The 12,517-nt window shown below is 39.7% G+C and overlaps 2 protein-coding genes across 3 annotated transcripts in view; one reads left to right on the forward strand and one right to left on the reverse strand.

The window, feature by feature from the left end:
- The first annotated feature begins 1,607 nt into the window (after positions 1-1,607).
- Positions 1,608-8,381, forward strand: LOC131974022 (olfactomedin-like). The gene is made up of 5 exons (XM_059336188.1): positions 1,608-1,728; positions 1,877-2,038; positions 4,135-4,347; positions 5,328-5,460; positions 7,053-8,381. The coding sequence occupies exons 1-5, from the start codon at positions 1,690-1,692 to the stop codon at positions 7,898-7,900; spliced, it is 1,395 nt and encodes a 464-aa protein (XP_059192171.1). The 5' UTR covers positions 1,608-1,689; the 3' UTR covers positions 7,901-8,381.
- A 2,457-nt stretch (positions 8,382-10,838) lies between these two features.
- LOC131973750 (olfactomedin-4-like) overlaps positions 10,839-12,517 on the reverse strand; it is a 31,005-nt gene continuing 29,326 nt past the window's right edge. For both annotated transcript variants that reach the window (XM_059335816.1, XM_059335814.1), the window contains exons 6-7: positions 11,700-11,868; positions 10,839-11,386 (exon numbers count right to left, since the gene is read on the reverse strand). In XM_059335816.1, the coding sequence (XP_059191799.1) occupies positions 10,951-11,386; positions 11,700-11,868 (605 nt within the window). In that variant the 3' untranslated portion in view covers positions 10,839-10,950. The remainder of the gene's footprint in view (positions 11,387-11,699; positions 11,869-12,517) is intronic.

The following is a 12,517-nucleotide window of genomic DNA, read 5'->3' on the forward strand; positions in this document are numbered from 1 at the left end:
TTTTGTAGTTTTTATTTATTATCGCCAGTGATTTTTTTGTTTTTGTTTTTTGTTACATGATGTTTTCTTATTTTTTTTATTTATTTTTAAGAAAGTTAATCTTTTGCATATTTTATTATCCCTCAAGTATCCATCTGATCATATCTGGCATTTTTTTTTAGTGCATACTTGTGGAATATGATACCTTTTAAAGGGCTTAGCATGCACCACCAATGCTATTAAACCACATTGCACATCTACACAAACTACAGAATTTAGATTTTGCAGTCTGTTTGAATATAAAAATTCTTCATATGATATTTTCAGAACAGCGGTCACTTTCTGTTCCTTAATACTGTAACCACATCCACAGATGCTGTTGATTCACCAAAATCCGGAAATCACCTATTAGTCACTGTGTCCCTTTTAAAATTGTATTTCCTTTCCATCAAGTATGAATTTTGCTTGGCAGTCATTCTGCTAAATGTCAATTATAGATATTATAGGTATATGTATTAAACCATTTTTAGGCTGTACTTTACAGTGATTTGCAAAATTAAAGTGTGAAATAACATGGAAAATTCCATGCTGTGATTTGGTTTGAAAAACACTGATTAGATATCTGTATTTTTGGTGACTGGATAAAGAGCGCTTCTGTTCTATAAACTGCTGAGAATTATAAGCCCCTTTCATCGTGCCGTTTCATGCCGCAACATTTACGGCTCTGTAATGTCTCACCTGCACTATGAAAGCACCCGAATCAGAATGCGGGGAAGTGATCCCACCAATTTTGGCGGGACTGTTGGAAGCGGAAGCACTATGAATCTTCATCCCGGCAAGGCGGAATATTTGATGTATCGCGTGACATCTAACACACACACTATGGGGCACTATGAAAGGGCCCGAAAATCAGGCCTTCACGGGACGCCTTAAGGGAAAAAGCTGGCACAGATCTTTCCAGCAATATAGCGGGACATTTGCAGGACCGCACTATGAAAGGGGCTATTGTCAATGCTAAAAATCCCCTGAAGGCTCTAGGTCTCTAGTTTGTGGTTGCAAGCTCTCCTGGGTGAAAGTCCGCCATTCACTTCCCAGTCCATTGCTACTACGTCAGCAAGATGGTTGTAGACGCATTGCAGCGGTCGGTGAAATACGTCAATATCTCGTTTTTCGCTGCCTGTACACACAATCTATATTGCACTTTTGACGGGTTTCATAGCCTGAACCTACAGCCTCTGAAAGGAGTAAAAAAAAAAGCAAACAATCCGACGGCGAAGCTGTTCTAAGATAAATGTACAATATCATCACTTACATTTTTGCTTACTTATGTTGTTATAAAATAAAATGTATACTGTATTACAATGTTTAAGGATGTTTGTCACACAAACTGCACTTGCAATCAACACGCCCAAAGCTTTTCTTTTTTTTACCGAGCTGGTGGATACTGCAAATTATAAATAAGTACCCCTGAGGGAAGGATGGGCACCAATATGAGGAACTCCTTGGTTCCCCAAGACAGCTGTGAAACTCCATCGTTTGACAGTTTTTTGAGTTTCACATCCACATGAGTGGTGTTGAGGCTTTGCCGTGACTCACCGTTGAAGTCACCGTTGTTTGTTTTGATTAGACGAAAGAGAAAAGGAGGGTGGTGATTTTCCTTTTTAACAGCTTCTGTCCTTGTCAGTCCACACTTTACTTCTCCAGCTAAACATGATGCTGCTGCTGCTGATCCTACCACTGCTGTCACCAGTGAGTTACACTTAATATTGTACTCTTAAAAACCAAGATTATAGCACTTACTGATATTTTGCTTTGTTTTTAGTTATTTTTGTTTAAGCAGTCACTTTATTAACCTTGTAAATCTTCTAAATACAACATCATTTGTTTTTTTTGACAGCAGATTGATGGCCAGTCGCAGCGTGTGGTGGGCCAGAAGAAGGACAGCTCATGTTTATGTGAGGTGAACTCCAACTTGTGGTCGTTCCCTGCTGAGCATTACGGGGCCGTGCTGCAGCAGCTTCAGTCCTGTGACGGATCTTTGGGCAAACTGCAGGAAAAGGTGAGCAGCATCTATTGAAGGTGATGAGTGTGCTAATGAATTCAGACTGGGTCAAGTCCATTTCAGTTCTACTGATCACCCATATATACCCATAAAATGATATGGAGACTGTGGTGCTGAGCAAAACTAATTACAAGCTTTTATTATGATGTCACATTTTGATTGGATTGAATAATTGTAATTATTAGGGCCTCGGGGCAATCGCACCGAGCACTGGTCCCATACAGCAATAGCTGTAGGGACCAAAATTTTGCATTGAAATGAATGGGACGGCCGACAAAAAATGAGCGAAAAAGAACAATAATTGGAGATTTTTAAACGTCTACTTCTCCTAAACTTTAAACAGTAGACACAAGTCTTGTGTATTGGTGTATTAATCCACATTTCGATAGGTCATATAGTTTTTTTTATCAATCCCTGTTCAATGATCATGATCATTTTTGTAGAAATTCTGAGATTATAATGGGTGTTTATTGCACGGAATGTTCGTGTCACAGTGTGTGATGTCATTGCTCAGAGTGTAGAAGGAGAGAAACATTGTCAAAAAATAAATTTGAAAACTGCACTCCAGGCTGCAAATTCCACTCTACACAAATAATTTATACATAGAAACGTAGGAAAATGTGTCTTCTCACTCACAATCCTCTGGTAAAGCTGTCAGAGTTATAGTTTTGGCGTACGACGCATAGATGCGCCACCAACACCACTAACAGCCTCATTGGGTCCCATATTAAAAACGCAGGGAGATTTCGGAAAAGGGGAGATGGAACAGTTTTTTTAGATCGCTTTAACAAAGCTATTTTTTCATTTTTCTTAAAAAAAAACATATGTAGACGTTCAGGAAGAACTCAGGACGCTCAAAGTGAAGTCGGATCAATGATAGGTATTATGGTTTTGCCAAAAATGCTTTTTGTTCGAGGCCAGAAATTTCACTCTGCCAACCTCTGGCTGCTTTCACTGTGCCAGAAGATTCCACAGCTGTTAATTCCGTTGATTGCTCTGCTCTGATTGGTCGACCCCAATGCCTTTGATGCTTTGATGTGATTACAGTTACAGTTACAGATACACGCACGCACGCACACACGCACACACACACACACACACACACACTGGTCATTTAATGTAATAACAGTTAAAGATACACGCACGCACGCACGCACGCACACACACACACTGGTCATTTAATGTAATAACCATACGTAATAACAGTTAAAGATACACGCACGCACACACACACTGGTCATTTAATGTAATAACAGTTAAAGATACAAGCGCACACACACACACACTGGTCATTTAATGTAATAACAGTTAAAGATACACGCAAGCACACACACACACTGGTCATTTAATGTAATAACAGTTAAAGATACACGCACGCACACACACACACTGGTCATTTAATGTAATAACAGTTAAAGATACACGCACGCACGCACGCACACCCTGGTCATTTATTGTAATAACAGTGAAAGATACACGCACGCACACACACATGCACACACACACACATGCACACACACACACATGCGCGCGTAAGCGCGCACACTCCTCCAGATTCAAATGTTTCACACACACACACACACACATTTTGAGGTTAAAGGGCATAGGTTGCTGTATAAATAAATACTTGAAGAGGAATGCTTGTTGTAGGTGTGCTCCTTGTATATAATATAGTATCATAACATTACTAGTATTAATTGTTTGAAATCTCTGAATAATCTTATCATAGTGTACACACACCAGCAGTAGCCCCCGTGGCCCTTTCAGAATTTCCCCAGAGGGAATTTTCTAGTTATTATAATTACTGTTGGTATTTTAGTCTCTTTAATTTGTTTAACTTGCATGTCATGTGACTGTGTTAAGTTATAGTACACTGTAATAAATGTTTGTAGATATTACAGTAAAACACTGTCAAATTGCATCAGAAGTAAGGCATAAAATAAAAATTGAATATCAGCGTAGTAGACAATTTTAATTCAAGGAATAATTTTTTTTTTTACAGTGTACCCAATGTAAGGAAAAGAAGAACATTTCAGAATATATTAACTTAAACCTGGAAAATTATTAACTTCCTGTCTGTGTCCCTTTTGCAGGTGGCGTTGTCCAACCAGCATCTCCCGAAGATACAAGCTGTGATTAAGAATGTGACAGAAAGGCTGGTGCCTTACCAGTATCTGCACGCCCAGGGCTTGTACACAGAACTGTCTCTGCACGTTATGGGCCAGGAGCTTAGCCAGCTAGAGACAGACATCGGTGACCTCCACAACCGGTTCAACAACGCCCAAACAGAGAAACTCTCCAAAGAGGTAGAGTAGAACATGGCACAAAAAATTATTCCTAAAGTTAGAAAGCAATATAATATGTGAGTAACATGAAGTGAAACCTTACATATCTCTCCAGAAACTGGGTCATTGCATCAGCAAATAGAAATGTAATACAAAAAGCCAAATATATTATGCAGTAAATAAGTATGCTGCACTATGTTAGCTCATAGTGTCGGTTCATAATGTAACAAACATAAAGGAAATGAAAGCTGCTAGCAGTGATGAACGGGCCAGAGCAGAGTGGAGCCATCGGGGGAGCCGGGCTGAGCCAGCGCACATGATCGTCCGCCGCCTCCCAAAATAACCTACGACAAAGAAAAGAGTGCACGGGAAAAGGGGCAATGACTTTTTGAATGGGGCGTGGCTAGTGTAAATGGGCAGAGCAAACAAATTAGGCAGTCTCTGCAGAGTGCAATGATACCTCACTCAAGTCTCTATGACAAACGGTTCATTAGTTATGAAAAGAGGGCGTGGTTAAAGCATAAGGGGCGGGACTTTATGAAATACTGTTATTTCAAACTGTTCATTGATGAACCATCATCATGCATGACAAGTTTGAAGCAGATTGGACAATGTATGTTCAAGTTATATAGTCTTGTATTTTATGAAAACAACAACGCCATATTTTGCCTCCATTCCACACCCACATAGTGTGACGGTCTGTCAAGCTTTTAATAACTTCTGAGGCCAAAGGCCTTGTGATGGTACTGACCAAGTTTGAAGTTGATAGGGTTAAATCTCTAGGAGGAGGTCGTTAAAGTATGCAATAATAATTCCTTCAATTTCAATAGCACACTGTTAGAAAAAGTTATTGGTCCTTACTGATTTTTTTTCTATATGAAGAAACATAACTGATGTATATAAACTGCTTTCATTTAAAGTGTAATGGGTTACCATGTACATTATATATGTCTGCATATAACATTGTAGTATTGTGTGTGTGTGTGTGTGTGTGTGTGTAGGTGGGTAAACTGCGTACAGATATAGACAAGAGAAAAAATGCAGACACAATTAACATGAAGAGTGTCAAAGAGAAACTGCGATACTTGAAGAATCGTGCTGAGTCCTGCAGGTCCATCCCCAAAGACCACATAGGTAAGTTTTCACAGCGTGTGTGTGTGTGTGTGTGTGTGTACTTAGAGTGTACTCAGAGTGTACTTATTGCTTTCAATGCATTACTTTCAGCAAAGGAAAGTATGCAGCTGTTACAGTGTGCAGCACAGCATGTTTTGTAACAGCCGTGTATAAAAATGTAATTGATTTGGCCTTATTGTGGAGTTACACAATTGAACAATCCAAATGTTGTGGAAGCATTTACTGGCTATATGGAAAAACAGAACTTAAAAAATAGAAGCGGGCAAAAATATAAAAATAGGGCTGACAAAAGTGTCCAATCAGCAAAATATGTTGGTAGAAATAACAGTAAAACACTGTCAAATTGTATCAGAAATAGGGTGTAAAAATTAAAAATCAAATATCACCGTAGTAAACGATTTAAATTACCATAAATCAAGGAATAGTACAAAACTTTTAAACTGTAGGAAACACACAGTTTTTTCATGTAAAATTAAAGGAGAAATACCATATTGTCACAAGAACAATTGAAAATAAAAATAAAGGGGACTACTCAGTCTAAGTTACAGGTTTTGCTGATATTTACATTTAAATTTACAGTAGAAAACCCACTCGCTGTATTTTTTAACAGGTTTCTTTTTCCAGTGGTTCTTGTAAAAAATACTGAGAAGAGTAGTAACAAACCTATTCAGTAAAGTGTAGATATTTGCCAAGGGAGATAAAGACAACAGAGCTATCCCAGAACATACTGTGCCACCAATATGCCAATTGGTCTAAATTATAATATCAAAATATCTAAAAACATCCTTAGGCTTTGTCGCATGTAAATTCTCCACCCTAAGACACCAAACCTATGGCAGAAAGTCAAGGAGAGTGATACTCTAGACCAGAGCTGGGCATCAGGCGGCCCGGGGGCCACATGTGGCCCATTGGCTGTCCCTGTCTAGCCCGCATGAGGTTACCCAGGAAATTTGAAATCAATACTGCTTTTATTTTGAAGGCGATTTACATATGTGCGTGCATGCATATGCACCTGCACTTGCACAGAAACACACACAGTTACCTTGTTACCTTGTGAAAAACACTTATTGCTTGTTGCAATTACTGCATAGCATACATGCTCTACATTGTTTTTGTGGTTTGATTGTATGTCATGTTTAAAACAAATGGAAAAGTGAAACAATGATTGGAGTTTTTTGTTTTTTTTTTACTGCTATATTTGAGTTACTCCACATTAACATAGTCTTATCGTTAGATGTTTTCTTGCCAGTAGCAGCTCAAAACCATTTAATCTACTGCATTTCATATAGCAATGTAATTCATATTGAGCAGAATTTAGTTCAGAGTATTGGTCCAACCCTCTGCAACCTTTACAGTTGTGAAGGGACAATGAAGCTTTGTGGCTTAAAAAAAAGGCTTTAGCAATGGTAATTGAGTGTGTTTTCAGCCCTTTGTTGAACAAAGAGCGCCATCTAGTGGGCTCTGTAAATAAAACAAATGGTTCACAAAGCTTTGTTTGTTTTCATGTGGCCCCATGGCCTTGGGTAATTGAATTGCCCACCCCTGCTCTAGATTGTACCATACTTCACTTTCTCATCTCTTTCTGTTTCCAGGTCAGCACAGGTACTGCTTCAAAGGCCTGATCTCCAACATTAGTGACCCTGTCATGACTAAGGTCAATCCCGATGGTAAGAGCTATGTCGCTGGTTCTTGGGGAAAACAGGCCAAAATGGAGAGGGATGGGGAGAAGGATGTCTACTGGGTTCAGACTCTGCTCAGCGGCAACATCCATGGCAACACCCTGCGTGTATACGATACCTACGAAGACTTCATGACCTCCACCAACAACAGAGACTTTACCATTGCTCCATCCTACAGTAACCCCAACACCATTGAGGGTCCTAGTGCTGTTCTATACGGCGAAGGATTGTTTTATAACTGTTACCGATCTGCAGATGTGTGCCGCTACGACCTGAAAGGCAACACCGTCAAGCGGGTGACACTTCCAGGCACCGGCGTGGGTTTCAACAACAAGTTCCCTTATTGTTACTACGACTGCCGTCTCAATAGTGACGTGGACGTGGAGGCAGATGAGACGGGACTATGGGCCCTATATGCCACCCTTGGTAACCATGGTAATCTAGTGGTGAGCCGGCTAGTTTGGGACAGTGAGGCTGAGACAATTAATGTCACACAGACGTGGGAGACGAAGCTGTTCAAGAAGGCAGTGAGCAATGCTTTCATGGTGTGCGGTGTGCTCTATGCCACTCGTTATGTGGACGAATACCGCGAGGAGGTGTTCTACGCCTTCGACACAGCAACAGGCAGAGAGGACAACTCACTAGCACTGCCGCTGGAGAAGGTAGCTAAAGGAGTGGCTAGCCTGAGCTATAACCCCACCAACAAGCAGCTCTACATGTACAATGATGGATATCTGCTGGCTTACCAGGCCTCCTTCTGATCTGTATTCAGCAATGTCAAACATTAAAAATGAATGCCATGCAAAACCATTGCATTTTATATGTAGGTCTTTCTTATGTATATTCCAGTTTAAACGTGCATTTTTATGAAAAACGAGAGATGAGAGTTAAAGAAAACCATTGCACAAAATATTGATTGAAAAGGTTAGTAATATAAGTAAATGATTAACTATAAACAATGTTTATTGGGAGTTTTTGGTTTCTGACACTTTTGGATAATTAAACAAATCGACCCATGAACATTAATGCTGTTCCTGAGAAACGAACATAACAGAAGGGTTAAGACAAGAAATATACAGATGAAAAGACCGTTCTTCATTCTATGTATAATACTAGCAGTAAGGTACTCCGTATTGTTAGGATTTGTTGGACATATCACATACTGTTTGTTGTTTTGAATGTTTGTAATGTGACACATAATGTTATAAAGCTGGAAGGTCAATAAAATACAAGGTCAGCATGTTGGAGTAAAAGTATTCAGATTTCTTAATTAAAAGTACTGATACCACACTGCAGTATCTCGGTCACTCACATACACACAGACTGATACAGTCTCCATATATAAACTATAGATTTATATGCACTTCTACCTGCTCTTTGTTGTCTTTAAGGTCGAGTGCAACTCCAAATTGGACCCAACCAACACCACCTTCCTAAAGGTAGCTGTTGTCCTCTACTCACCTGCATCATACTCCATCATTTGACCAAATGTTTTATGTATATGATGCTAAATGAATACTCAAATTTAAACATTTTTATACCAACATGTAAACTTCTTTATTCAGGTCTCTGTTTTGGAAAGAAACATATACAATACGAATACTATTATAAACACTACATAGTAAATAGTTATGAGCTAATAACTAGTGAAGGATGAACCATTTGCTTTATTTACGGAGCCCACTAGATGGCGCTCTTTGTTCAACAAAGGGCTGAAAACACACTCAATTACCATTAATAAAGCCTTTTTTTAAGCCAAGACCGCCATCTAGTGGGGTCAAAAGATAAAGCAAATGGTTCATGAATGTCTCTTCACTATTAAACCTTCACCTTAGGGCGTTCATAGTGATCCTGTGAAGGTGTGATATTCGTGCCCATTCATAGTGCAGTCCAACGTTGCGGAACGTGATGGGAGGAGACGATAGTGACGTGAAACAGAGCAGCAGCAGTGCTGCACATTAGCACAGTGCTTATAGGCTACACAGTTAGCTCTGTAGCAGTACAGTGTGTATGTGCTGCAGCAGTATGCGTTCAGATCGCAACCTTTGTTTGTTTAAATCAAGCAACAGACACTCTGTGCACAGTAAGCATGCCGGTTTGTTTACGATCAGCGGCGGACACCACGTATACAGTTAGCATGCCGGTTTGTGTGTGCAACGTTGCTGAGTGCAGCTTTAAAATGTGTGTCATTGCACATTGCTAGGATATGTATTTATAACCATGTACTGAGCATGCATGTGAATGTTAAAATGTATTATGGCCTTCTAGTATCTTGAGTAGTATCTATAGTATTAAAGCATTCTTCATTAGCACCTAACATGTGGCTAGTTAAATAGAGCCATGGATGCAACGCCCATCATCAGTCTTTAACTCCAGTGCATGGACGTGGTTCTGGCTGTAGTCAGCTCTTTGTGGTCTCTAACTTGACAATCACACTCTGATCCAAACCAAACTAGACCAGGGGGGACCAAGGCTGGACCAGGCTGACCCAGTAGGCTGTTTTTTCTGAGTACAAACCAAAGCACTCGAAGCAGCCTTCCCTTACAGAGCCCAGCCCCTCTCCATGGATGTACCAAAGCTACCCACGTACACACACACACACACACACACACAACCACAAACATACTTCCATGGACACACCATCTCAAATGAAACCTGTGTGGGCTGTGCTTTGTAAGGCAACTAAGCCATAAAAGACATACAGTCATGGAAAAATGTATTTTACTGTTCATTTTAATGCCTGTTACAACTAAAGGTACATTTGTTTGGACAAATGATGATAATTATAACAACAAAAATAGCTCATAAGAGTTTAATTTAAGAGCTGATATCTAGCAATTTTCCATGGTTTTCTTGATAATGATTTTGGTTATTATCAAGAAAACAATGGAAAATGGCTAGATATCGCACTTCACGCCTCTCTACACCAGCAACCTGACTAAGCGAAGTTGCTGCTAATTAATGTTAGCAATTACTGTAGCATTAACTGGGATGTTCATTTTGGCTAGCAAAAAACAAAATGTACCTTACTTACCTGAAAAAATGAACACCGACTCCTTGGAGAGTCTGTTAGTCCAACCAAACACTGAAGAAGACATTTTTAAATTAACAAAAATGTTTAAATAAACTGTCATTAAGTGAAAATACAGTGTGAAAGGATCAAAGTTATGAGGCCAAACCGGTAAACGTCCTTTAAAAAAAAACAAAAAACTTTGACTCGTTGCCGTGGATACGCATTGCTTTTCTTCTTTTCTTTTCTTCCTCCTGATGACGGCTCACCTTGTTAGCCACCTGTCAATCAAAGGTAGCCACGCCCCAAATCATATGATTCGTTATCTGCTTTTTTATTCTAAATTGGACCATTTTTCACACAATTAACATCAAAGTGTCTTAAAGATTTTTTTACTAGCAGCCGAGACCATAGTGTTGTCCTAAAACTTTTTTCTGAGATAATAAATCAAGTGAGAAGTTGACTGATGTTGTATTGGGATAGATAGGACTCAATGCTACGGCAACCACCGTTGGAATTTTTGGTAGACTGCTGAAGGCACATTGGAACATTTACACAGTTGAAAATAATTGTAGTATGCTTTGACATCATATTGTAAACATTCCTTCCCCACTTCATGCAGACAGATTGAATATTGTAAATCTACCATGCATATCATGTGTAGAACAAGTCATTTCACAACACTCAAATACTTTTTGCTTGCCTTTATTTTCGAGAAACCTTAATTTTTACACGTTGGTTACTACTACTGTAGATATTTCAAAACAGACATTTATGGGAAATGCTGTCAGCATTATCCCTTTACCGAAACAAAACCTTATAGGAGGCCATGCGGGAGTCACTGTAGACATGCAGCATCTGGTCCACAGGGCTGTAGTTCAGGGAATAAATGTTCGCAGTCATCTTGTTCATGTAGACACCAATTTTGAAATTCTCCTCCCCTGTCAAGGTGTCAAAGGAATAGAAGATCTCCTCCACGTCTTTGTTTATGTACCGTGTTGCATAGAGCACGCCACAGGCCATGAAGGTGTTGGTCACCGCCTGCTTGTAGACAGAGGTTTTCCAGGTTTGGCCGAGCCTCATCGTTTCATTCCCCTCCACTTTGGAGAGCACCAAGTTGCCAAAGTCTTGTAGAGTTGTATAGATCACCCAGACACCTGACTCATCTGTGGCTAGGTCCAGGTCGGTGTATGGGTAGCATTGTTCAAGGCGGCAGAAATTACCCTTTGAGTTATACCTAAAGAAAAATGAAAACATATTTTACGAACAAGTTGTCTTCTCTCTCTTATGAGTTTTAATTTTTTAATAGAGTCTAAAGTAGTATTGGTGGTTAGTGAAGGGACAACAAAGCTTTGTGAACCATTTACTTTATTTACGAAGGCCACTAGATGGCGCTCTTTGTTCAAGAAAGGGCTGAAACACACTTAATTACCCTTGCCAAAGCCTTTTTTAAGCCAAGACTGCCATCTAGTGGGGTAAAAAAAAAAAGCAAATGGTTCATGAAGCATCATTGTCCCTTCACTAGTGGTGGTGGGAGCAGAGTAGCGAACCTGGTGTCTTTGGGTAGTTGTAAGGTTGAAACCGTTTTGTCGGTAATGTTGAATCGACAAACAGCATCTTGGTTGTAACAATTGTAGTACAACGCCCCTCCGTACATTACAGCATTTGGACCCTGGATGGTGTTGGTGGTTGGGTTAGATCCACTGATCTGAGCATTACCTGGAAGAAGAAGAAGAAGAAGAAGAAGAAGAAGAAGAAAAGCAAGAGGAGAATGAGCAAATGTAATCATAATTAAGTATCGTTGTACTTACTAATGTTGGGACCACAGGTATACCACAGATGGATTTTGATCATGACCAGAAAACAAGGTAACTATGAAAGCTACATGAGCCAAACCTTGCAACAGACTGTACTCCACCAAATAATAATTCTATTAAGTAATCATCACACTGTTTCACTGGGAGACATGTTGCTTAATTTCCATGTATTTCATTTTGACTCAACCCACATACACATGAATGTGTAAATAGACCTGCACTTATACAGTGCTTTTCGACCACTACACTTTAGACTACAGACTGCGCTCATTCACCCGTTCACACACACATTTATACAGGTGGCAGAGGCAATCCTAAACGGTACCAACTGCCACCATTGGGAATTCATTCTCACACCGATGAACGCAGCATCGGTTCAGTATCTTACTCAAGGATACTTCGACATGTAGGTTGCCATGGTCAGGGCTCGAACCACCAACCCTCTGATTGTGGGGCAACCCGCTCTACTTTTTTTAGTTTTTATGTTTAAATGTCTCATCGCTTCATATTGATCTTTTTTTTTTTTATGTTAAATCTCGACCTGAAAAGAA

The sequence above is a fragment of the Centropristis striata genome, chromosome 6 (assembly GCF_030273125.1).
Source record: "Centropristis striata isolate RG_2023a ecotype Rhode Island chromosome 6, C.striata_1.0, whole genome shotgun sequence".
Lineage (NCBI taxonomy): Eukaryota > Metazoa > Chordata > Actinopteri > Perciformes > Serranidae > Centropristis > Centropristis striata.